The 23,227-nt window shown below is 53.0% G+C and overlaps 7 protein-coding genes across 7 annotated transcripts; 4 read left to right on the forward strand and 3 right to left on the reverse strand.

The window, feature by feature from the left end:
• Positions 1-2,165: 2,165 nt before the first annotated feature.
• On the forward strand, positions 2,166-3,875 carry COCMIDRAFT_83140 (uncharacterized protein; the record flags this gene model as incomplete). Its single annotated transcript, XM_007685374.1, has 3 exons — positions 2,166-2,866; positions 2,918-3,692; positions 3,741-3,875. 3 exons carry the CDS (start codon positions 2,166-2,168, stop codon positions 3,873-3,875), a joined length of 1,611 nt encoding a protein of 536 aa, XP_007683564.1.
• A 457-nt stretch (positions 3,876-4,332) lies between these two features.
• On the forward strand, positions 4,333-5,947 carry COCMIDRAFT_83239 (uncharacterized protein; the record flags this gene model as incomplete). Its single annotated transcript, XM_007685375.1, has 4 exons — positions 4,333-4,461; positions 4,510-5,020; positions 5,072-5,649; positions 5,717-5,947. 4 exons carry the CDS (start codon positions 4,333-4,335, stop codon positions 5,945-5,947), a joined length of 1,449 nt encoding a protein of 482 aa, XP_007683565.1.
• A 732-nt stretch (positions 5,948-6,679) lies between these two features.
• Positions 6,680-8,488, reverse strand: COCMIDRAFT_22493 (uncharacterized protein; the record flags this gene model as incomplete). Its single annotated transcript, XM_007685323.1, has 5 exons — positions 6,680-7,157; positions 7,215-7,309; positions 7,362-7,432; positions 7,485-7,646; positions 7,732-8,488. The coding sequence occupies 5 exons, from the start codon at positions 8,486-8,488 to the stop codon at positions 6,680-6,682; spliced, it is 1,563 nt and encodes a 520-aa protein (XP_007683513.1).
• A 598-nt stretch (positions 8,489-9,086) lies between these two features.
• Positions 9,087-12,610, reverse strand: COCMIDRAFT_83288 (uncharacterized protein; the record flags this gene model as incomplete). The annotated part of the gene is made up of 5 exons (XM_007685376.1): positions 9,087-9,254; positions 9,306-10,057; positions 10,106-11,548; positions 11,600-12,251; positions 12,362-12,610. The coding sequence occupies 5 exons, from the start codon at positions 12,608-12,610 to the stop codon at positions 9,087-9,089; spliced, it is 3,264 nt and encodes a 1,087-aa protein (XP_007683566.1).
• Positions 12,611-15,455: 2,845 nt separating this feature from the next.
• COCMIDRAFT_83277 (uncharacterized protein) lies at positions 15,456-16,674 on the reverse strand (the record flags this gene model as incomplete). The annotated part of the gene is made up of 4 exons (XM_007685377.1): positions 15,456-15,499; positions 15,553-16,109; positions 16,158-16,500; positions 16,557-16,674. 4 exons carry the CDS (start codon positions 16,672-16,674, stop codon positions 15,456-15,458), a joined length of 1,062 nt encoding a protein of 353 aa, XP_007683567.1.
• A 414-nt stretch (positions 16,675-17,088) lies between these two features.
• Positions 17,089-17,637, forward strand: COCMIDRAFT_22496 (uncharacterized protein; the record flags this gene model as incomplete). Its single annotated transcript, XM_007685324.1, has 1 exon — positions 17,089-17,637. One exon carries the CDS (start codon positions 17,089-17,091, stop codon positions 17,635-17,637), a length of 549 nt encoding a protein of 182 aa, XP_007683514.1.
• A 3,268-nt stretch (positions 17,638-20,905) lies between these two features.
• COCMIDRAFT_83259 (uncharacterized protein) lies at positions 20,906-22,606 on the forward strand (the record flags this gene model as incomplete). Its single annotated transcript, XM_007685378.1, has 1 exon — positions 20,906-22,606. The coding sequence occupies one exon, from the start codon at positions 20,906-20,908 to the stop codon at positions 22,604-22,606; it is 1,701 nt and encodes a 566-aa protein (XP_007683568.1).
• Positions 22,607-23,227: the final 621 nt, after the last annotated feature.

Genomic DNA, 23,227 nt, shown 5'->3' on the forward strand with positions numbered 1-23,227 from the left:
AAAGACGAACGCCCAATCGTCTCCGGCACATTTGGCCGCCAGCGGGGGTTATCGTCGTCGTCTGCACGCAATTCGCGCGCTGGGGGAATTGGGCGTGCTGGGGGGTTGTGCGCCGTGCGGGCGATGATTCGGCGGGCATTTCCTTTGGCGTGCACGGGGCGGCAGCTTGCACTGTCGGCTGAATCGTGCGGTTCTCGCCGTTCCAGCATCCACACCATTATACCCATCTATACCCCCATCCATTACAGCTGCCATCTGTCATGAAACCCGTCCCGCGCCGGATCTCTCGTCAACCACACAGCGTCTGCCGTGTCCAACGTCACCGTGACGGGCCCGCCATTGGGGCGGCCGCCTGGCCCTGGATATTGTCGCAGACGGCGGCCAGACTGCGAGGCGTCAAGAATCGACCGAACACTGATTGTCCTGATTGTGCTGGCGAGTGCGAGTCGGCGTTCCGAGGCTCCTTGTTCGCATCCTGTCCCTGCGCCGAACAACCGTCAGGGGACCAGCATTAGTCGCCCGGGGTGATTGGCTCTACGTGACATCGCTCCCAGCTGTCCGATCTACGTTGCAGACAGTAGATTATTGGCACCTCACCACCCCTTTCGCAACGTAAATAACACCTGCTTGCCCACAATCAGCAAACTCTATCCCTCGAGTCCTGCGTCAGTACCTACTTACACAGTAAGCGAAACTGTCCGAGTGCTCATGTTGCATCGCCAGATCGGAACCTGATGTTTCGAATCGTCTCATGGCGCGAGCAACAAGCAATGCCGGCGCAAACAACAAATGTTGCCCACACCCATACACCCTCGCATGGTCCACAGGTCGATCTCTCATTTCCACATGCAGCCTACCGTATCCGGCCTGATGCAAGCGGTATCAGGGTTCTTGCTCCCAAATACTTAGGTTTAGGCCCCATGCCTGTTCGCCTGTTTCCCAGACGGCTAAAATAACACGGCTCCGTGACGAAATCATGTACAAGATACTTTTCATGTTAGAACAATGTGTGATGCCAGGACTCGTATCCTGCATAGCCTTTGATTGCCCTAGCGACCGTTTTTTTTCTGCTGCCAACCACGTCGCGTGCCTTTGCCATTGTGCAAACATTTTTGAAGCTGGTTGCGTTTCGAATGCCACCTTTGTCCTCGACTGGCGACACGGCCGAGCTGTGAAACAACATCTGGCTCAGGAAGCTGGTCGTCATACTTCTGCGCTGGACAAGACTCGGTCTTGTGGTCGAGTCGATGGAGACTGATGAACTAGAAATCGCCAAGGCAATACCTTGGCTTGGAGCCTAACGCTCCGCCTGATGCTAGGCGCTCTTGCCTTGCAAGGTGTCCAAATGATGCCTGGGTATCGAGGCACCTGCCGCTTCGACTAGTAAACACGTGATGGTGGGGTAGTACTCGACAAGAAGGCGGGATGTGTTGAGCTTTGTAGCAGACATTGTAGGATTGCGTCCGAGCACATACAGCGACAGCTGTCCATGCAATATACCGTCTCTTTAGCCTCATGCCGCACTCTGTCCCACGTCACTTGCATCTTTTGCCAAACCCAACGAGGTTGCTGCTGCATGATTGCCAGTTAGTGGGGGTAATAGCGGCACATGGCGAATATCGCGACGACTCGTGCGAGCCGTCGATTGGTGTCTCTACGCCTCAAGAGGACTACGGCAACAATGGCGACGACGAAAAGTGGAGAACCAAGAGGTAAAGGCAAAGAGGCGGTGGGTGAACACGTTGGCCGGCTGCAGGCGGGAGCAGTTGCGAGTGGTAGTGATAAGTCAGCAGCGGCACGAGAGCATTTAAGTGACTACACGGCGCCCCAGCTTCTGCCTACCTTTACACACCAACATTCTCTGATTGTATACCACAGCCAACTGATAAGCTTACAATCTCCCTTTTCCATCAACCACACCTGAAATTTCCCCCGGGCCATTGCCCAGCTGTCAAGACGTTTTCCAATCTCCTCAGCTCGTAAGTACCCCTCCTCCACAACCCCATGGGGACCGACTTCAAGAACGTGGAGATGGATTTCACTAACACCCCGCAGGATCCACAACCCATTCGCCGGCCGACGTACTTCTCCTTCTGGGGCAGCGTCGGATCTAGACTTCCGCAACTAAGTTCACCAAATCAACAAGAACTTGAGTTAAAATCATCATGGCGCCACACGCAGAAGAAAGCGTCGGCAACGCGAATGGGTTGGAGGTGAAGGCGGCCCCCAAGGCTCCTTTCGTCGTCAACTCGCCCAATGTCGAGTATACCGAGGACACTATCAAGACAAAGTACACTTACCGCACCACGGACGTCACCAAGAACGCCGACGGCCACTATGTCGCTGTTCCCAAGGAGACCCTTTACGACTTCAAGGTTGACCGCAAAGTCCCCAAGACCGGCGTCATGCTGGTAGGCTGGGGTGGCAACAACGGTACCACGGTTACGGCCGGCATCATTGCTAACAAGCGTAACCTTGTCTGGGAAACCAAAGAGGGTAAGCGTGGTGCCAACTACTATGGCTCCGTCATCATGAGTTCTACTACCAAGCTTGGTGTCGACAGCAAGACCGGCCAAGAGATCCACATCCCGTTCCATGATCTCCTCCCTATGGTCCATCCGAATGACCTCGTGGTTGGCGGATGGGACATCAGTGGCATGAACCTGGCTGACGCCATGGACCGCGCCAAGGTCCTGTCCCCGTCTCTGAAGTCTCTGGTTCGCAAGGAGATGAGCGCTATGAAGCCTCTTCCCAGCATCTACTACCCGGACTTCATCGCCGCTAACCAGGAAGAGCGTGCTGACAACGTCTTGGAGGGTACCAAGGCTTCCATGGCCCATGTTGAGCAGATCCGCAAGGACATCCGGTAAGTTCCGTTATATATGTGACATGATTATCCTTGCTAACAACACAACAGTGAGTTCAAAGCTACCAACGGGCTCGACAAGGTGATTGTGCAGTGGACTGCCAACACTGAGCGCTATGCCGACATCCTCGAGGGCGTCAACGACACCGCGGACAACCTTCTCAAGGCCATTGAATCTGGCCACGAGGAAGTTGCTCCCTCGACTGTCTTCGCCGTCGCCTCGATTCTCGAGGGTGTTCCCTTCATCAACGGTTCTCCTCAGAACACCTTTGTCCCTGGTGCGATTCAGCTCGCCGAGAAGCACAATGCCTTCATTGGTGGTGATGACTTCAAGTCTGGCCAGACCAAGATGAAGTCTGCCCTCGTTGACTTCATGATCAGCGCTGGTATCAAGCTTACCTCGATTGCTTCGTACAATCATCTGGGCAACAACGACGGTATGAACCTCAGCTCTCAGAAGCAGTTCCGTTCCAAGGAGATCTCCAAGTCCAACGTTGTCGACGACATGGTCGCTGCCAACAACGTTCTGTACAAAGATGGAGAACACCCTGACCACTGCGTCGTCATCAAGTACATGCCTGCTGTTGGAGACGACAAGCGTGCTCTGGATGAGTACTACGCTGAGATCTTCCTTGACGGCCACCAGACCATCAGCTTGTTCAATGTTTGCGAGGACTCCCTTCTGGCTTCGCCTCTGATTATCGATCTCGTGCTTGTCGCCGAGATGATGACCCGTGTACAGTGGAGGGCTCAGGCTGGCGAAGGTAGCGACGCCAAGTTCAACAACTTCCATAGCGTGCTTAGCGTTCTCAGCTACATGCTCAAGGTACGTGGGACAGTCTGTTATGCTTTTCATTTGACTAACTTGTTCTAGGCTCCTCTCACCCCTCCGGGCACTCCAGTCGTCAACGCTCTTGCCAAGCAGCGTGCAGCTCTCACCAACATCTTCCGCGCCTGTGTTGGTCTTGAGCCCGAGAACGACATGACTCTCGAGCACAAGCTCTTCTAGGTGTCTCATGAAACATGGTGACTACTTGGTATGCACCGGTTGCTTGACTGGCCTGACGATTTGCACAACTAGACGTGCTTGCAATTAGCTTGACCAACTCCTTACTCTCATTAAAGCAATATAAAATGACTTTCCAAAGCTGCTTTGTTTCTTTCGTGATGTGTAATTGTTGCTAGGAATGTTTGATAGACTCTAGACCAAAGCCTACTTTGATAATGTCTGGGCACCACCACGACACGTAAACCGAGACGATTCCTACCGGGTTTAAAATAATTGTTGTAGTTGCAGGCCTTGTACACCAGCTTTGACATGAATCTCGATATTATTACGCTACAGGCAGATGTTGATGTTGTTTTGGTCAGGTAGTTGGAAGAGGAAGGAGCGACTGTGTTTTTCGAACCAACCCTCACCTCAAAACATTTGTATCTGCACAAGAACCAGAATATCACGTTCGATAATGCCATCGCCATCGTCGATACAGTTCTACTTTTCATCCTCGCCATCAAAGAACAGCGATGGCTTCACTGCAGGGGAAATGCAGTCCGTTCTTGCCCCGACAGGAATAGACACAGCGAGTACATGGATAGTACGTTACCTCAATACCCCCTATCAAGTCGATGCTAACAAACCATAGCCTACCTTGGACTATAAAGAAGTCGATATAGGCTCTCTCGAACCTGGACCATGTAACCTTGCTCTCACGGGCCGTATAGTGAATTTCAATGAGCAAGTTCGACCTAGCAAGTCACACAAAGCGGCCCAAGGATGCATGAAAGTTATGGTTGCAGACGACACAGGGGTACTCACTGTACGCCTCTGGTATGCCGAACCTCGATACAAGCTGAAGCTTGGCCAACTCGTTGGCATATGGACGGTGCACATTTCGAACTCGTCTGAATTCAACGCACTGGCGCCTAGCACGGCACCACTGTTCACGAGTATGTTTCCCGAAGGCGAGAGAAACTGCCATTTTGCGGTATATGAGGGGAGTGATGATGGAACCAGATTCAGAAGGCCGTATGGTGTGAAAGATAGTAGGGAACTCGCCGGGCTGATGACATTGAAGAGCTTCATGGATGGCGGGTATGATGTCGACGAACCCAAGCTGCTTGTCTGTGTGAGGAGCATTGGAGCAAAGAAGAAGTGTATGTCGAACTTCGTCTTACATTTACCCATCTAAGGACTAAGCATATTAGACATGAACCGCAACGGCACAACTTCCGAGCTCATCTCCCTGAGCATCTTTGACGACACAGCCGATGGCCTCCTGACTCTATACTCCTCCATGTGCGACTCCGCATCTCTCTTCACGCCATTCAAGACCATCCTACTCATCTCGAACCCCGGCTGGCGCATTGACAAAATGGCCAAACTCACAATCACAAGCGGTTCACGAGTCGACATCGACCCCGACATGGGCGACGCCCGGCGTCTCCGCGCAATGGCCCAACGCCTCACAAAGCGTGAACACGTGAACCCTCCCTTCACCATCCCCCCAACCGCAATCTATGATTTCGAGAACGCGGCTATAAAAGCATTGTACACGCTTGCCGACGTCGACACCGTCGCCCGCTCACTGTCCAATTCTGGCAGGAAGGAAAGAATAGTCGGCTACCTCAGCGTAGTCATCACAGGCCTCAACATCGTCACGCCCTTCAAGCGCAACATGCTTATGAGCAACGAGTGCTGCGGTATCCCGCTCTTTGCCAATAGCGTAAATGTGAAATGTAAGCATTGTGAGAATGTAGCTACTCTACGGATTAATCCTAGAATCGTGAGTCTCCTCCCTTGCCCTGTCTTTCACTGACCAAACAATTAACTGATATTTGGGACATATGTAGCTCGGTCCCATACTTGACGAAACAGGCCAAATCGGCTCAGGCAAACTCATCCTCTCAGACAGTGCATGGTGCCAGCTCCTCGGCCGCACGCCCCACCAGCTCGTCGAGACGGACACAGACGTTCTCGTGTATCTCGAGCAGCGTCTGCTATTTCTCCGTTTGACAATGGGGTTCGTGCTAGATTTGGAGGACGAGATTGCGAGACTGGCGATTTGGTGTGTTAGGAACTAAACATCACATGTTGATGGACAAGATACACATCTAGCACACTTCTTTTCTCTAAGCATATTTCACGGCTTTAAACAGGGTGGGGGGGGGAGCAAGGACAGATAAAATTTCACGATCAATACATATAACTATATATATGTTTCAGCGTAAAAAAACCAGCAAAATTTTAAACCTCAAAAAAAGAAAACAGCTAGCAGAATCTGGTATATCATCATCTCACACTCCTCAATCCATTTCCCCAATTTACAAAAAAAAAGAAAATTGCCTATTCCTATATATATATAAAAGAAGCAAACGGATGACTGACTGACCGTCCGACCAACCGACCGACCCAGGTAACAAAAACACCCACGATGCCGCGTAAAATGCTAAAGTTTGCAAGAAAACACACGGACGGAGGAGGGGGGGAGCAAACCAACCGGTCTAGAAGAAGAGAACCAAACAAAAGAACACCAACTCCGACATAGATTCATTCTCATACCATGAGGGCGTTGCAAACTCTCTCCCCCCTCCCCCCTCCTTTCCCTCAAAGGGAAGAAAAGAGAGAGAGAGAGAGAGAGAGAGAGATAGAAAGGAGTAACCCCCTTCAAAAAAAGGAGTCATTGACACAGTCAAAATCTTATTTTAATTCCACACACACACTCTCTCTCTTTCTCTCAAAGGGAGGGGGGGGGGATGCGGAGGGGAAAAAAGACCCCCCCTGAACAAATATCTCATTCTTCTTCTTTCTTCTCTTTATCGCTCCCCCAACACACCAGCAAGCCCCCTAAGTACATCACCAACGCCAATCCCCTGCGTTCCCGCCCGCTCTTTCGCCTCCTTGTCTCTTTCTTCGAGCCGCTTCGCCGCGGAGCCCAGCACCCGCTCAGCCACGCGCTCAGCCGTCTGTCTGTACTGCTCTATTTTGTGGACGCCGTCTGCGAAGAGGTCGATATGGGGTTCAAGGGAGTCGGCAAGGGACGTGAGATGCGTTTGTAATGCTGTTGGGGATGTGAATGTGAATGCTGATGAAGGGGGTTGTGGGGCGGATTGTGGTTGTGATTGTGAGGAGGATTGGAGGGCGGAGAGGATAGCGGCTTGGGAGGGGTCGAGGAAGGAGATGTCGATGTCGGATAGTGAGGGGGTGGATGTGGGTATTGAGGGTGCGGGGGGTGGAGGCATAGTTTTTGAGGATGAGGCTATGGCTTCCCATGCGGCTTTTTCTTCTTCTAGTCTACGCTCAAAGTCAGTTATGCCATATTTTTTGTATTCTGTAGAAACCCAAACATACTGTTTGATTTCTGCTTCTAGTTCCTCTAATGTGGCTTGGTTCTTCTCGTTTTGTGGATTCGGTTTCTTCACTACTGGTGGTAGCGCAGTCTCTTCCTGTATACTTGTCAATTTGGAGCTCTTTGCATACCAAAACTAGCACACATACCCTGCTGAACCAATCTGATAACTCGGGTTTGCCAGCAAAATCATCGATAAGTTCTTGTTCAATCGCCCGAGCTGGTTTGAATTAGCCTCTCTATCCTCAATCTTGCGATTTACCCCCACATACCAGCCATGATCGCATTCGCATTCTTAACGTTTCCTGATGGTTTCGCCGGTAACGCTCGAGATCCGCACCATGTCAGGAGTTGCTTCATTCGCCGCGGTTCGGGTAGACTTTGCTCAATGTACTTGTAAAACTCTCGGACTTCGACTTCAGAATGAGGTAATGCTGTAACAGGAATTAGCATGTGCTGCTTGCCAGACGCGCTGCCCAATGCATTGGCTTTGTGCATGCACAATCTGTCCAAACTCACCATTCGACTGACCACTATCAATCAGGGAGCTTGCTCTCCTCCCTCGTAAGCCTGTACTGCTTCTCCGGTGCCCATCTTTGTTCCCCTTGCGCATCTCCTTATTCCGCGTAATGACTGGTGTATCTGCAAAAGGCAGCATGATTCTTTGCGCGTTTGGATCGCGCTTCTTCGCATTTTGCAACTCATTGTGTGTGGGTGTTTGCACGCCGGGGTACGCGTTTGCTTGTGGTTGCACTTCCGGAGCCGGGGTAGTCTGCTTCTTCTTTTCCTTGACCACAGGGGCGGCGCTCTTCTTGGTCCGCGGTTTTGCTGCAGCAGGCTCCTTGGGTTTTGTCCGAACCTCCAACTGCTCTCTATCACCAGAAATACGCGCTGACCTCCGTCTTTTCCCGGAGTCTGATGATTCTGGGTCAACTGCCGCAATCGATTGCTTCTTGCGACGCGCGGGCTGCACAGCTTTCTCTACGGGTATGGGCTCTGGTTCCGGTACCGGGGGTGCTTTCGTGGTCCTTCGCGACGTGCGACGCGAGAATTGGAAGCCATCATCGTCCTCGTCGTACGCAGCAGCTTTGGCTTTCTTCTTTGGCGCAGTAGTTGGCTTCTTGGTCGTCCCATTCACTTCCGTCCTTGGCCGCTTCTGTACAGGCGGCGCATCGTCATCGTCGAAAGCTTGTTTTGCGCTCCTTCGTCGCGTCGTCGGTCGGTTTGTGGCCATAGGAAGCGATTGCAGCGGGGAGCGCGCGAAGATGGTAGTCATGAGTCCAGTTTCTGCGTCACGGGGTTCGGAGAGTTGGTGTTCGGTCAAAGCGCGTGCATGGGCGCGGCAGACAGGCGAGCTATCGTCGAGTAAAGTTGGGCGCGAGTGAAGGCAATGCGCGTGGGATCCAAGTTATGCTCGTAGTATCGGCAGGGCGTGCGTAATGATTAGGCGGTAACGTGAATATCCTTGGGCGACGGGCGTGGAGGGGAACGGTCGTCACACGGGAGCAAGGAAGTTGGTGTGTGCACCTGCCGCCAGCATCATCAAAACAATGCTTTCAGGACTAGCGCGTGCACGTGACTAGCTGATTAGCGTTCCCCACAGCGCGACAATCAAACATGCATGCAAGTCGGTAAATGTTAAGTATATGTACATAATACGATATCTATCTAGGATGCACCCTATCCACCACAACTCAAGAAAATCTCTTAGAAACGCCTGAGAAAAAGCGACAACCCACGCCGCTGATCCGTATGCTTACATTCCATCATGACCTCGTTACGCCAAGCGCACCACCAGAACGATACTGAATATCCAAGCCTGTCCATGCCTTTTGTGTATGCCTTTTTACTGCATACTTCTAACGCGATCTATTCTACATGCCAGCGCCAGGCATAGGTCCTTTGACGCCTGCAGGTGCCAAGCTACCTTCAATACGGCGCTTGGCATCCTGCTTCTCTTCACTGGTAGGGTTGCTTTTGCGCATGTCTGGGACGTGAGCTGGCCTGTTGGGGCTGTGGCCAATGGACATGCCGACGCGGACCTGGCAGAGTGTTAGCAGAATCAACGCAAGGTGGAATCTAGTGATACTTACAAGAGTCTCAAGGGCAGAGTTGGAGTTTTCCACAAGATCCTCATCGTAGCGCATTTGGCCGGGCTCGAAAAGGAGCAACAGGGTGCTGCCACCAAACTTGAAGTAGCCGAGTTCTTCAGCACGCTTGACTTGCTCACCCTTCTTGCGCGTGATAACCGTACTACCGACCATCATGGCGCCTACACAAATAACCATGACACGGCCATGTGCGACAGAGTCAATGGGAACAACGACTCGGACATTTTCACCGTACACATCCAACGCTGAGCGAATAGCCATTGGGTTTACAGTGTAGTATTCACCTTCAATCGTCTTTGGTTCGTCCAGGACACCATCGACAGGGATGTGGAAACGATGGTAGTCTTGCGGTGCCAGTCGGAAGATGCCGAGTGATCCTCCATGGTAGCGCTTTACGTCTTGCGGGTAAGCGTCGCCAAGCAGGCGCTCGATGGTAAAGTCACGACCCTTGACCCAGATGGCCTGTGCTGAGTCGATGGTATTGAAAACAACGGATCGGCAGTCGGAAGGTGACACAATTACCCTTGGGTCGTCGGGTGCAGAGCATGGGCGCGCACCTGGCTTCAGTGCGCGGTAGAAGAACTCGTTAAAGTTCTTGAACTGGTCCGTGGGCAACAGGACCTCTGACATGTCGAGTTGATGGAAGTTGATGAAGGGGATAATCTCAGAGGCAGATGCAGGGTCGTCGTATTTTCGACCCTGCTTGAAGCTGAGAGACTTGAGAAGCTTGCGGACTATCAATGGTTAGCATTTGTGAATCCATGACAGAATCAGCAACCTACTTCGCTTCTTTTCCATGTTGTTCGCCTTCAGACCCTTGTAAAGCAAACGAATACCAAGGCGGACATAGACACTCATGCGCTCTTCATTGATCTGGCCCGTAAGACGATCCTGAACAAGGATATTGGCCGAGTTTGCACCCAGCTTGTAGCCACCGTACGAGATCTTGGTGATGACCTTGGAGTACCACTTGCGCTGAGCCTGGCTTGATGTAACAAAGCCAGCCATGACAATGTTGTTAACCTGTCTCCAATCCTGACTTGCACATGTAGCAATGTGAGTAATGATATTGGCGTCTGATCGCTTATTGAGCTTCGGCTGGTGGCAGATGGGACATTCGCGAATCTCAATGACATGCTCCTCGCCCTTGTCATCCGCCAAGTCGTCAATCTGAATATCAGCTCCTTCTTCGCCTTCCTTGCCCAGGGTATTGGTCTCCAAGACTGGAATGGAAGTGGTAGAGCTGCTCTGGTTGATCGGAGTGAGCATTCCAGAGGTCATTGGTGTCTGTGAGCCCGATGCAAAAGATCCGTCCCCCTTGGCGTTCCTTGCTTCGGTGGCTTGCAGCTGGTCCTCAAGACAGATTACAGCCTCATCAAACGTAAGGAGGTGTTCTCCGTTGTGGCGATACGCAAATCGCTCAAAGAAGCTGTCAATGGTTGCTTCATGTAGCGTAGAGCCAAGTGTATCGAGCATCGTGGTGAGCTCGACCTTATCGAGTAAACCGCTCTCATCAGCATCGTACTGCTTGAGCATGGCTCTCCAAAACTGTTGCCGAAGAGCCTTGTAAGGGAGATATTTGGCGCGAATGTAAAGTGTTGGGCTGTGCTTGTTCTCCCAGCGCTCCTGGTGCTTCAATTCCAGGGGAAGAGTGTACATTTTCAGGTCCTCATCGTCCACAGCCGATGGTTGGAGGTTGAGCGTGCTGCCCGGGGTAAGGTTACCGTTGGAGTCGGTAAGGGCACTGGGCGGAGCCCCTGGTGATGGAGGCTGAGTTCCGCTTACATCTTGTACGGAAAGCGAGCCAGTCGACGACTCTTTCTTAAGTGATGGCCGACCCAAACGAGAAAGGCTGTGATTAGACCCAGAGCGGGACATTGGGATGCGAAAGCGCGACTTTTTTGACCCGCCATCGGGAGAGACGCCGGGCGAATCTGACGGTTCGGGGAGCTTGTAGAGACCTGTCTCTGGATCCTCTTGGGGAGCTGTGGAAATCGCCTTCTCGAGCGGAAAGTTCACCATACCGACGTAGTCGTTGCCTGAGAACTTATCCTTATCCATGACGGTAAAGCTGACCGAGTAATTGGTCTCGTGGCGCATGACTTGGAAGACGAGTTTTTCGTCGAATACGGGGTTGAGGTCGTGTCTGATCGTTTTGGTGCGGTATGTCTTCTTTCCGAGCGATGTGATGACAAAGGGATCCATATCGAATGTGGTTCGTGTCACTAGAAGCACGTCAGTCTGCGAAGGCGCCTGGTAGCGCAAAGACAACTTACCATTGCGCTCCGGTGGCAGATCGGAACATCGCTGGATTTCAAGGAAAAGAACACCAGCCACATCGCCGCTGCTCGAGTAGGCGTAGCCAGTCTGGCCCTTGACCTTTCGCTTCAAGCGCGCAAGCTTGAGCTTCTTGCGCCGCTTCTCCCTCTTCTCAGCTTTCTTGGACTCATCCTGGGCCTCGTCTGAGCTCGAGTCGTCGTCTTCCTCGGCGTCGGTGCTGTTGCTGTTGCTGTTGCCGCCGAGGTCTTCGTCATCCTCGTCGGGGCTGGGCGCCTGACCTGCAATGGCAAAGAACTTTTGCAGTGTTTGTTCTGGGCTGGCGGCGAGGTTGTGGGGGTCAATAAGGGTGAATTGCATCTGGATCTCGCCCGAGACGACCGACTTCTTCTTGCCGGAGCGGCGGGCCTCGAGGGGAAACCATTGGGGCTCCTGCTGGGTGAGGCCGTTCTGGAAGTGATCCTCGAGTATGACGTCAAACTCGCCCATGTAATCCTTGCCGAAGCGGTCTTTATCCCAGCAGACAACCTCGAGCAGGAGACTCTGCTCGCCGACAATGGGCAGCTCGAGCGTCTCGTTCCATTCTGGATTGAGTTGTTTGTTGATGGCGGGGGTGGTGACTTTGGCGTCGCCGAGGGTGAGGACGAGGTACTGTGAAGGCGGTGTTAGCGTGTGTTTGTGTTGCGTGCATATGCGCACATGTGCTAGACAGCTCGACAGCTCGACAGCTCGACATGTGGGCGGGGTGAATGGGCGCTCACGGGATCAGAGGTGCCGCTGCGGTCCTTTGCAGCCAGGTCTCTGCCCTTGATGACGTTGACCCTCAACACCAGGCCAGCTGGGGCGGGCTGCTCGGGCATTGGGCGGGTGCGGGGGCTGCTGTTGCGCGAGGCAGGCACGGAGGAGGCTGGAGGTTGCGTGTTTGGGGTCGAGGACGAGTTGACGCAGCTGGTCGGGCGCTTGAGGCGGTGCGGAAGCGAGAGCCTGGTGGTAAATGTAGGACGGGGCATGTTGGCGGCCAGCCTCGGTCTGCCGACTGCACCGCCGCCGGGGCGAGGGGGGGCTGCGTGGGCTGCGTGGGCTGCGTGGCTACGCGTTCAATCAAGGCCCTGGTGATCGGTCCGCGGCAGCCAAGTATTGCTTGATGATGCGCCGCCCGTTGGCAGGACGTTGGCTCACAACATGTACTACGCGCGCTCTGCTCAGTCAAAATCGAGGGAAAAAAAGGGAGTTGCAGATGTTTCCTCTGGCAGGGCGTTTAGGTTTAAGGGGGCGACGGACAAAAACAGAGGGCTTGGGGGCCGCCGCATATCTAGGCCTGTATGTGCACGCACAACAGAGGGCTGAACGAGGCCGGGCTCCGCAATCTGTCTCTTGCGCCAACATCGGCTGCGAGGAGCGCCTACCGGATCTTGCGGCTACTCCCTTCATAGCGAAGACGACGACTCCTCCTACGACGACGACTCTGCCGTCAGCGTGTTCAAATGCCGCACTCCCAACCCTAGCTGCTTAGACAGCGCGCCCCCCGGAGTACCTATCCATATCTACTACTATACGCGGGCGGCTAAACCATCTACACATGCACATACGCCCGCCCGCGTCGTACTACATTGCCTGTACGTACATGTACCAGAGCCTCTAGCGGGCAGCCTATCTGCCCACCCATGTATCTACTTACATACACCCATGTGTACGAACGAGTGGGATGCTGCACAGCCCACCCATCTGCACTGCACCACCTTGCCCTTCAGCCCGTCCAGCGGGGGGCCTCGAGGTGCGTCAGTTCTGTGACATACATCTGACTGTCCCCGATTCGCCATGTTCCTGGCTAATCGGCACGTCTTGGTGGTGGGTCTTGGATAGAAAAGCCATAAATGATGCATACGTATACATGTACCTATATCCATGAATATGTACTGTACATGGCATACATTGCTGCCAGATATGCCGCACTGAGCACCTGCACATAACGGACCTACATAGTACATACGTAAGTGTTTACTGTATAACAAAGCCCACTCTAAATTGGCGGCGTTGTCTGGGCACCTCCACATGGCGCTCTGGGCACCCCTGGCTCCGTCCGGCTTACCCGTGGCTGGTGTCGTGGCTTCTGCCGTGGCTGATGCAAGCCAAGCCGCAACTCTGGGTATTCTTCAAGCAAGACTTTTTCCCCATCTGACGTCGTTGTTAGTAAAACAAACTTTGTCGTGCTTACCTTTTTGGTATACGCAAACCTTGTTTTCCCAGAAAAAAAAAGTAATAGTAATTAGAAAATTCCCTGTTCAAAAAAAAAAGCCTTACATCATCACGCCTACTAGCTACCTACCCATCTTTTCTCCTCAATCCTCCGCGCGCGCTACACCTTCCACGACTACCCTCGCACCTTTCCAAATCAAAGAAAAGAAAAGAAACACATAACCACCACCACCACCCCTCACTCTTTCAAATCACCACTTCTTTCCCCCCCCCCCCCCACAACCCATGAAACTCCTCCCAGACACCCCTCAAACCTCTCCCCCCCTCCCCCTAACCCATTCGCAACACACCAAGAAAAGCCCAGTGACTTGAGTCTCACCCCCCCTAGAAGATGCTGACTAGGTCCAACTCAGCTGCTCGACATCCGGCCCGAATACCACACAGGAAAGAGCCCGGAAGGGAACCAAACGCAAGACTAACTGAAGAAAAATAAGTTAGGGTGTCTGGGGGGTGGAAAGATTGCTTTCGCCTGCAGCCGGCGCATCGTTGATCTTCTCCCGGGGCATGGAAGAAAAGAGAATACGAGCAGCGGCGGGAGACAGGGAGGAAAGGGGGGGGGGGATAGTAGTAGTAGAAGTAGTCAGATGGGTGATTGATTAAATCATGTATATGCATGTGTATGTGTATACAGCTACACAATACAGACACCTGTCAGTCGCATTTTTTTCTTTTTGATTCGCTCCCCCCTTTTTTTTTTCTTCTCTCTCTCTCTTTTGAGAAAACTTCCGCCGCCCCCCTTGCATATGAGCGGAGATTTGATTTCGAATAAGAAAAGAAAGTTGTATCGTCAGTCTGGATGTGCTGAAGAGAGAGAGAGAAGGAGAAAAAAAACAAAATTAAAAGCGTATAATGATATTACGTTCGCCCTTCTGTCTCTCTTTCTCTCCCTCTGCATTAATTAATATTCGACATACATAAGTTATAAACAAAAAAATATAAAGCTGTTCTCATATACCAGTTTTTTGCTTTCATCATTTCACTACATATCTCACGCACGCTGTGTACATACTTGAAGCGGGGGGACGGAACCTGCCAAATCAACAAGGGAAATAAGTAGCAGCAAGAAAACAAAAGCGCACTCTCTCTTCTTCAAACAACGTGGCAAGTAAGTAACAAGGTAGCTACCGGAGAAAGAGAGAGGGGTGGAAAAAAAAAGGAAAAAAAGCTGGACGTAGTATTAGGAAATGAGGAAACCTCCCTCTCTCCCCTCCCCTTCTTTTGGCAGCTGCTACACACACACACATACACGCGCGTCGGCTCAATGATACCACAGAAATACTTTCTCGGTACCAAAGGGGACAGGCGGTTCCAATACCCAATCTCTCTTTGTCCAGGAGAAAGATGTTCAAGGGAGAAGGAAAAAAAGGAAAAAAAAAGATAAGAAGAAATAACCGCTTCGCAGATGGTGAATCCATGGCGTCTCCGGCCCGCCTGCAGGGTATCAAAGAGAGAGCGGTGCGGGCCGAAAGCAAGCCATTTCTCGACAGAAGCGCAAGCATGCAAAGCAAAGTCCACAACGCCTGTAAAAGGACATGAGGCATACAAGCTGTGATACAAGTTCAAGGTGAAAGAGGTTCGTAGACTCAGTCATTCCCGTGCTTATATCAAGCCGCACAGCCGCAGGTTCTCCTGAATTATAATATCTGCAAAAAACTGTTAGTGTCGAGCGCCACAAAAATAAAGTTACGTTACGTACCGTTTACTGCAGCCATGACGAATCGGATTTGCATAGTATCCGTGGCGCAGGTAAAGTGCGTGTAGATTTGCTTCGTCTCATGTTGGTTGAGCGAGACGAATCGGTTGAGAATGTAGTCGCATGCAGCCGCGTAGTCTGGGCCGCCCTCGTAGTCGGGGAAGTAGTTCTTCATTGGGCTGACAGGAAGCTTCTCCTTGAAGCGATCAATCTTGTTGAGGAACAGAATGATGGATGTCTTGACAAACCACCGCGAGTTGCAGATGGAGTCGAACAATGTAAGGGCTTCTTGCATACGGTTGACAGTCTCATCTTCAAACAGCAGCTGGTCGTACTCGGAGATGGCGACCAGGAACAGGATAGTGGTGACATTCTCGAAGCAGTGTATCCACTTCTTACGTTCTGATCGCTGACCACCGACATCGAACATGCGGTAGGTGAGATCGCCAATGATAAAGGTAGTCTCAGTAATACCAGTCGTCTTGACACGCGAACGGAGGACATCCTGGTCGTTGGGGATGTAATCGGGCGCGGCAATGCGGTCAATCGAGTCGAAGTAGCTAAAATGGTCAGTGACGATGCATAGGTAAAATTGGCACGGGACTCACTATTTGGCCGAATCGTTAAGCTGGTACTCGCGCGAGCGCTGGAAGCACTGCTGCACGCCGGCATCCTTCCAGAGAACCGAGATGGCGTTTCCAACCTCCGGTGGCAGGCTGTCGCCCTCGATCTGGGCAGGCTGCATGAAGATGGTCTGAACGTGGTATTCGGCGCGCTGGTCGTCAAGCGGGAGCTCGAGCGACTCCATGGCCTCGAGGATGACGCGCATCGACTGGACCGTGTTGCTGAAGATGATCTCCTTGAACGACTCTCGCTCGTCGCGCGAGTAGCCGCCCTCGTGGATGAGCTTCATCTGCTTGAGGATGGTCGACTTTCCAGATTCTCCGGCTCCTACATGGTGTTAGAGCTTGTGCATGTCGCAGTTGCAGGCGGTGCGCAATACTGACCGAGGAGCAGCATCTTGATCTCGTTGCGCTGCATCAGCTTGTCGCGCTTGAGCTGGTTCTCAATCTCCTCATTTCTCTGCTTTCCCTCCTTCTCCTCTGTGCTCATTCCGCAGCCCATGGTGGCGGTTAGGGGAGTCCGGTGTAGTGATTAGGGTTAAGGTAGGTAGCGATGTTCCGTCGAGGCCGGCCAACACGGAAACCTGGTGGACAATGTCAACAAAGAGTCAATGTGCAGCGGCAGCGGGCGATGCACGAGTGGAGCAGTGCGCAGGCGGGCTTGGCCGGGTGAGGGAGGAGCGATAGTGTAAGCAGCAAGGCTGTCGCAATGGCAGAGCGGCGGCAGCAGCAGCGGCGGCGACAGCGGCGAGGTCGAGTGCAATCGCGAGGGCGAGATTGCGTGCATAAAAAAAGATGCTCACCTGTTATTACAAAAGACTAGGTCGCAATTGCGAGAGTGCTTGGGCGCGTGGACGTGGGCGTGTGTGTTGAGATCAAACGGGGAAGGGGTAAAAGACGAAGAGGGTGTCAAGGGATGGCTGGCGTATGGAGGACGAGGCTCGCTTCGCTTCGCTCCGAGGTCTTTCAGGGTTGCTGCACGGTCGGTTCGGGGGGGAAGGATCGACTGGGGGGGTGGTTCTGCAATGGCGAGGCGAGGCGAGGCGAGGGCTCGGTTGGGCTGGCTGGTTGGGAAATGCAGACTGCAGCAACAGCAACAAGCAAATGCGGCGGGAGGCAGGACAACGGGCGGGAGTCGCTGGCTGCAGCAGAGGATTGTGGGAGCCGGCAGGTGGGTGACGACGTTTGGGAGAAGCAAAGAACGAAAGGATTGTATGATGAGGGCTTGAAGAAGGCTGCGAAAGGAGACGCGCTTGCCGGAATGGAGCGGTGCCATCCTGGAAGGGAAGGGCCACCAGAGTCTAGCTGGGCAGGCGCGGGCCACTCTCTGCTGCTGCACCACAGGCACCATGGCAAGACCAGCACGACGGCACCACTGCGCAGCCCACAGCAGCCCACACGCAGCCCACAGCCCACACACACGCAAACCCTCCGACACCTGCCTGTTCGTGTCTGCCGGCCATGAGCGGCCAACCCTCCTGCTTGCGGCCTAGCTGCTACACCTGCTGTTACTCTTGTTGCCGCTGCCATGGCCTGCCGCTGCCTGTCTCTGTCCATGTCTCCGGCATGTCTCTGCCGTTGTTTTGCTGTCCGTCTCTCTGCCTCTGCACCCAAGTAGCCACTCTCCAACAACAACAACAATGACAACAGCAATAACAACACAACAAATCCCCCCCAACCCAAGACCAACGCTCCCGGCCCGCACACTCTACTCACGACACACTACCTGCCCACCTCTCCGCTTCCAGGAACCCGCCATGGTACCTACATGGCCGCCCGCCCGTCTGCTCTCTCACTGGCTCGCTCATCCTTTCCCCTCTCGCCCGTCTTCCCCTGGCTCGCCGTAGTAGTAGTCCATCTCTGATTAGCAATCGGCTCCGCGCCTGTCGTGCCCGTTGGACATGGAAGGGCTGTCCACCCACCCAACTCCCGAACTCATCCCGCCCGACTTTTGTCTGGCTACGCTTCTAGAAGGTTTTGTGGAAAATGAAGGCCCCATAGAATTAAGAGTAGGCCGACGCTCGGAGCCCCAGCAGACCCCAAGCACGGCTCGAAACCTTGTCTTACTCCGCCCCATGCAGCCACACGCCTCCACCTCTGCACGCCCGCTCCCTTCTGCCTTGTCCTACCTGCATTTGCTGCTGCATATCCACCCAGTATATCTTGCCTCCCTGTCCGCCTCCCTATCTGCTACTGCGCTTATGTTCACACAGAAGAAAAAAAAATCTTCTGCTGTGCTACTCGATTGCGCCAGCCACTTGCCGTTCGCTTCCACTGAGCCTGGACCATGCCTTCTATTGGGGCTTGACCCCATCGGGCTAGCCTTCAAAGGCCGCCTACAGTCGCCAAACCTCCGTCGTCACATCCCCCCCTCATCTCCCCGACTCGTGCATGCCAGAGCCAATTGCCGCTGATGCCTGTCTCTGGTTCCATCAACCACTCTGGCTATCCTAACGGTCAAAGTAAACCATGTCCCGTCGTCATCTTGCCTCAGCGCCGGGTGCAGGTGGCAATTGCCTTGCCTCGAGGGCGCTGATCAGCTCCTGTGAACGCGTAAGGCTACTGACCGTTCGATGGACCTTTTCTGCATCTCGAACCCATTATCGATCCCCTAGGCCCCCCAACAACCGACTACCCAGACCCTTCCATTTCTTCGCCAGGATAATGCATTCAGAGCTACGGCTTTGGTCTCGATATCTTGACTCGAACACGCGGGACGATCCACGAACCACACGTGGAAGCCATGGCCATGTGTGAGCATTCGGCGGAAAAGGGGGCATGGTATCGACGTATCGACCCAACAGACGCTCTACCATTGTGACAACGCTCACGCTGGTGCTTTTAACTTTTGTCACCGCCTTGTTGTAGGTAAGTAATCGCTCCAGATTGCTCACGATCGATCGCCCGTGCTTCTCATTGCGTGCGCGCAGAGCATGTCAGAGTCATTTTGAGCTGATCATCATCTTGACGATGCTCGTACACGCGCATGGTCTTTTTTAATTGCCGTCTTATCTTAGGTGTGGGTGTAAGTACTACATGTACACTGCATATCTGAGATTCTTCTGTTTCGGTCCTTCCACACCGTTGAAGCTCCACAAGCTACGCAACATAAAAGTTCCAACTGCGTCATTCTGACTCGTCAAGTCCTTATGCCCACAACATCGGACCGTCTCGTCTGCGGACCTTCTCGTACACTACCATAGCCGCGATCTCATCATCCGCTTGTCGTTCGGGGATCGTTGCATCTGATCTGCACACCCGCAGGCAACTCTAGCCGCCAGGTACCATCGCAATTGCCAAGCACGTGATGTCGACTCAACTGGAGTGGGTTTAGTAGGGCGCTTTGCAGGTTCCGTCCATTCCCCGATGCAGGTCCATGCTTAGACGGGTATCGAGTATCCAACATCCAAAAAGCTGCAATCAATTACTACACTATTCCATCTGGATGCGTGTAGGTCAGGTGACGTTGCAACCATTGACAACGCAGAGGCACCGTCAGTCGAGTATCGCATCATATGGACCAACTGCGGACGTGTGCTGGTACGCAGAGTCCCGCATTGTCACTAATAATGCACAACTGCAATGTATTTTCGTCTCCTGCATGCACGTAGGCCAAGACTCGCTTTGGGGTTCTGCGCAACGACTTTGCCGATGCCGTGCAACTACTGGCTGACGTGGTAGACTAGTTTTGTTCCTCAGCGCTTAGCGCAGCATGCCAGCGCCTAGAATAGCATCTTCGCCTCACCACACTGTGTAACCGACGCCTTTTCGGTCAATCATTCTGTATTCAATCCGTGAGCGCTTACCATGGGTGTCAATGGCCTCGGTATGCCCCCAATGTACCGTATCAGCGGTTGCTCAGGCACCGCCCCGACACGGCGGCTGGCAAAGATGCCAATACATATTGGCAGCCTACCAGCCGCCGCTGGCTTAACTTGAATGCTTCGACAAAACTTCATGAGGCCAAAGACGTTTTACGAATTTCCTTGAGTCTTTCTCCTTCAATTTCCTTGCCTCCTTTCGCTGCAGGTCCAGCGCTTCCTTGCATCTGCCCTCATGTCTAGATCTCCTAGTGAGTACACTCTCTGGCTTGCTCCGATCTGAGAGCATGTAGCTTATGCTCGCCTAGATATTGTACAATTATGCTTTTGCGCCATTCTAAAAGGCCATGGATACCATCAGTCTTTTTAATATTAGCTTCGCCATTGCTGGCAGCTCCTACTGTCACTCCTACACCACAAGCACTTCCTCAATCACTTCAAGAAAACGTACCATCTTGTGCACAATCATGCCTACGGACTTCGCTGGACGAAAGGTTTCCCGTGGCATGCTCTGGCCAACAAAGTCTTCAGTGTCTTTGCTCTCGTTATAGTACCGCGGGAGAGTCACTCGGTGAAGTGGCCCTAGGTTGTATCTACTTGTCGTGCCCAACACAGGACTCCAAAGACTATCTAAGTGCGGCCTACGGAATATGTCTGGGACAGGCATACGCCGTTGTGCCAACCAAGAGTGTTCTCACCTACGTCGTGACCTCTACGGCATCGCCATCTTCGACACCGTCTGTGACGACTCCGACCACAACCACGACCCCAACCCTCACTTCAACTCGGCCCAGCCAGACCAGTTCAACTCAGTCTGCTTTCGCTGATAGTGCTTCATTAATTTCGTCGTCTACTTCTTCAGCGACGCCCACGTCGGCTCCAGTCGCCAAAGCTGCAGATGACAAACCAAGAATGACACCTGCACAGATTGCTGGGCTGTCAGTAGCAGCAGTTGCTGCGTTCGTCTTGGCTATCGGGCTCATGGCTTCGAGCGTGTGGCTAAGAAGACGGAAGGAGCAGCGAAACACTATGCTTATCGATGACAAGGGCCGGGGACAGCAGGATAAAGCGTTTTCGACACGGTTCTCACATTACGTTCCTGTACAAGGCAACTCCGACTCTGCAATGCAGCTTCCACCCGTGCCTGCACCGGCACTCGTTCAGGGGAGACGCCAGAAAGGAGTCCGTCCAGTTCAGCGGCTTGGAGTAGGAACTTCCAACAGCTCATCCAATTCCTCATTGCTATTGGATCAAATAGGCGTGGCTATAAGCGCAGAGCTGGATGGAAATCCTCTAGCCCCAAAGAAATCAGCACCGGCAGCGATCCAGAAGACAATTCCGGGTAATAACCAATTACAAACCAGCCATGTTCTACGCCCTATCAGTTCAATGACAGAAGAGACTGTTTTTGAAGAGGATGAACCAAGCTTGCATCGGAGATCCTCGACAGTGCCGCCAACGCCTCAAGTGCCAGTCCTACCCATCCGCTCCTTGCAACCTGCTAGGATAGCGCCGTATTCCAACAACAGCAACGCCCGTAAGAACAGCCGGAACTCTGAGTTGTTTCTAGAAATTCCGTCCAACAAGGGAGTACAACAACCGAAACGGACGGTTGTTGCAGAACTGCCTGGGAATAGTACGCCACAACCTCGTCCGCAGCCCGCGACACGCCCACGTCTCGCGTCGCCTTTCCAGCAACCATCCACAGCTACTTCATACCAGTCCAAAGCTACAACTGCAAGCTCGCGCGAAGACAGCACCTCTGGAGATATCATTGACTATTACTTTTCCAACCATCGAAGCCGTGAGGCGCCTAAGGCTAGCCCTACGCGCATCATTCGGCCTAAAGAGTCACCCAAAACAGTCGAGATCAGGCCAAAGAAGTCATCTAGTACGCTTTCTCGGACTTGGACGAACCAGCGTGATTCGTTGTCTAGCCAGACGTCCTTTGAAACAGTCGATCCCAACGATCCGACGCCTGAAGACGAAGACGACCAGAAACAGCTTTCCGACGACAGCAATGTACCGCCACTGTCGCCGGTTGCGGAATCTCCAATCTCCAATTTACGGTATCCGAAGGTGCCGCGAGCCTCGAATCAGCTAGTATCACGCAGCCCACAACAGCACAGGTTCCAGAGTCCACACCGAGTTCCAGATGCATCGTCGCTTCTTCATAAACGAAACAACACTCTTCCCCCGCTTCTTCTTGAATCGCGGCCCCGGCTTGAGAGTCCGCATCGTGATCCATTCACATCGCCGCCGCGCCGTGTCGTCAGCCCGCCTCGTAACAACGGCCGCTCTCATGTGCGCAGCATCAGCGCCGAGTCATGGAACATGACACCCGCCTCCAAGAATAGCATTGATAGAAAAAGCCGTGTGCAGAGCGGGGCGTGGGGTAAGAGCCCGGTCATGTACGAGGAGCAGGCTGTGAGGCCTCTGAATGTGAGGAGGAAAAGAGAGGATATGACAGAAGTGAACATTGGAAGAGACGTCAACGTTGACTTTGACGTAGATGGGCTTAAGAGTCCTGTATGGGTCCCAAGGCTGACGCCGAGGAAGAAGGGTGAAGATCTATTTCTGGAGGTTGGGTGGGGAGATGGTGTGCGAAGGTGAGAAGTCCAGCATACACGGAGCGGACGATCGACTTGATTCTTGACTATACATATACCCTTTCGTTTGTCTTGTGTATACAATTTTCTAATTTGGCGGGAAATGGGGCGCGGGGACTGAACCTTAGACCTGATTGTACTTTTCTTAGCGTTATTTCTACATATTTACTCATTGATCCTTGGTTCATTGCACACAGGCGCGCGTGTCGCTATACATGGATCGATTGGTGCTTGGCGCGCAGGCTCTCGTTGGTGTTTATCAGGGTATTAACAGGGTAAAATGGGCTCCGAGTCCCGCTTAGGGCTAATTACAATATCAACACCAAACCCCACGTTGTCGCAGTTGTTGACTGCGCCCTCGGAGAATAGGTTAAATAACCGGCTCTAGTCCAGAGGAGGCTTCGTCCGTAGAGCAGACTTTGAGCCTCAAACAGCGTTTCGGCCGCGGCGCCGATCTCGGTTGTGTGTCGGCCATAGGCGCCCGGAAGAATTACATTGTGGTTTGTTGTCGGCTTTTGCTCTGGCCGGTTGGCTAAGAGAAGGAGATGAAACTAGCCATAGAAAAAAACGACAATGGCCGTGGCCGTCGGCGTACTGTGACCCGAATACGGTGCTTCTCGGCGCG

Source organism: Bipolaris oryzae (genome assembly GCF_000523455.1).
Source record: "Bipolaris oryzae ATCC 44560 unplaced genomic scaffold scaffold_9, whole genome shotgun sequence".
Classification (NCBI taxonomy): Eukaryota; Fungi; Ascomycota; class Dothideomycetes; order Pleosporales; family Pleosporaceae; genus Bipolaris; species Bipolaris oryzae.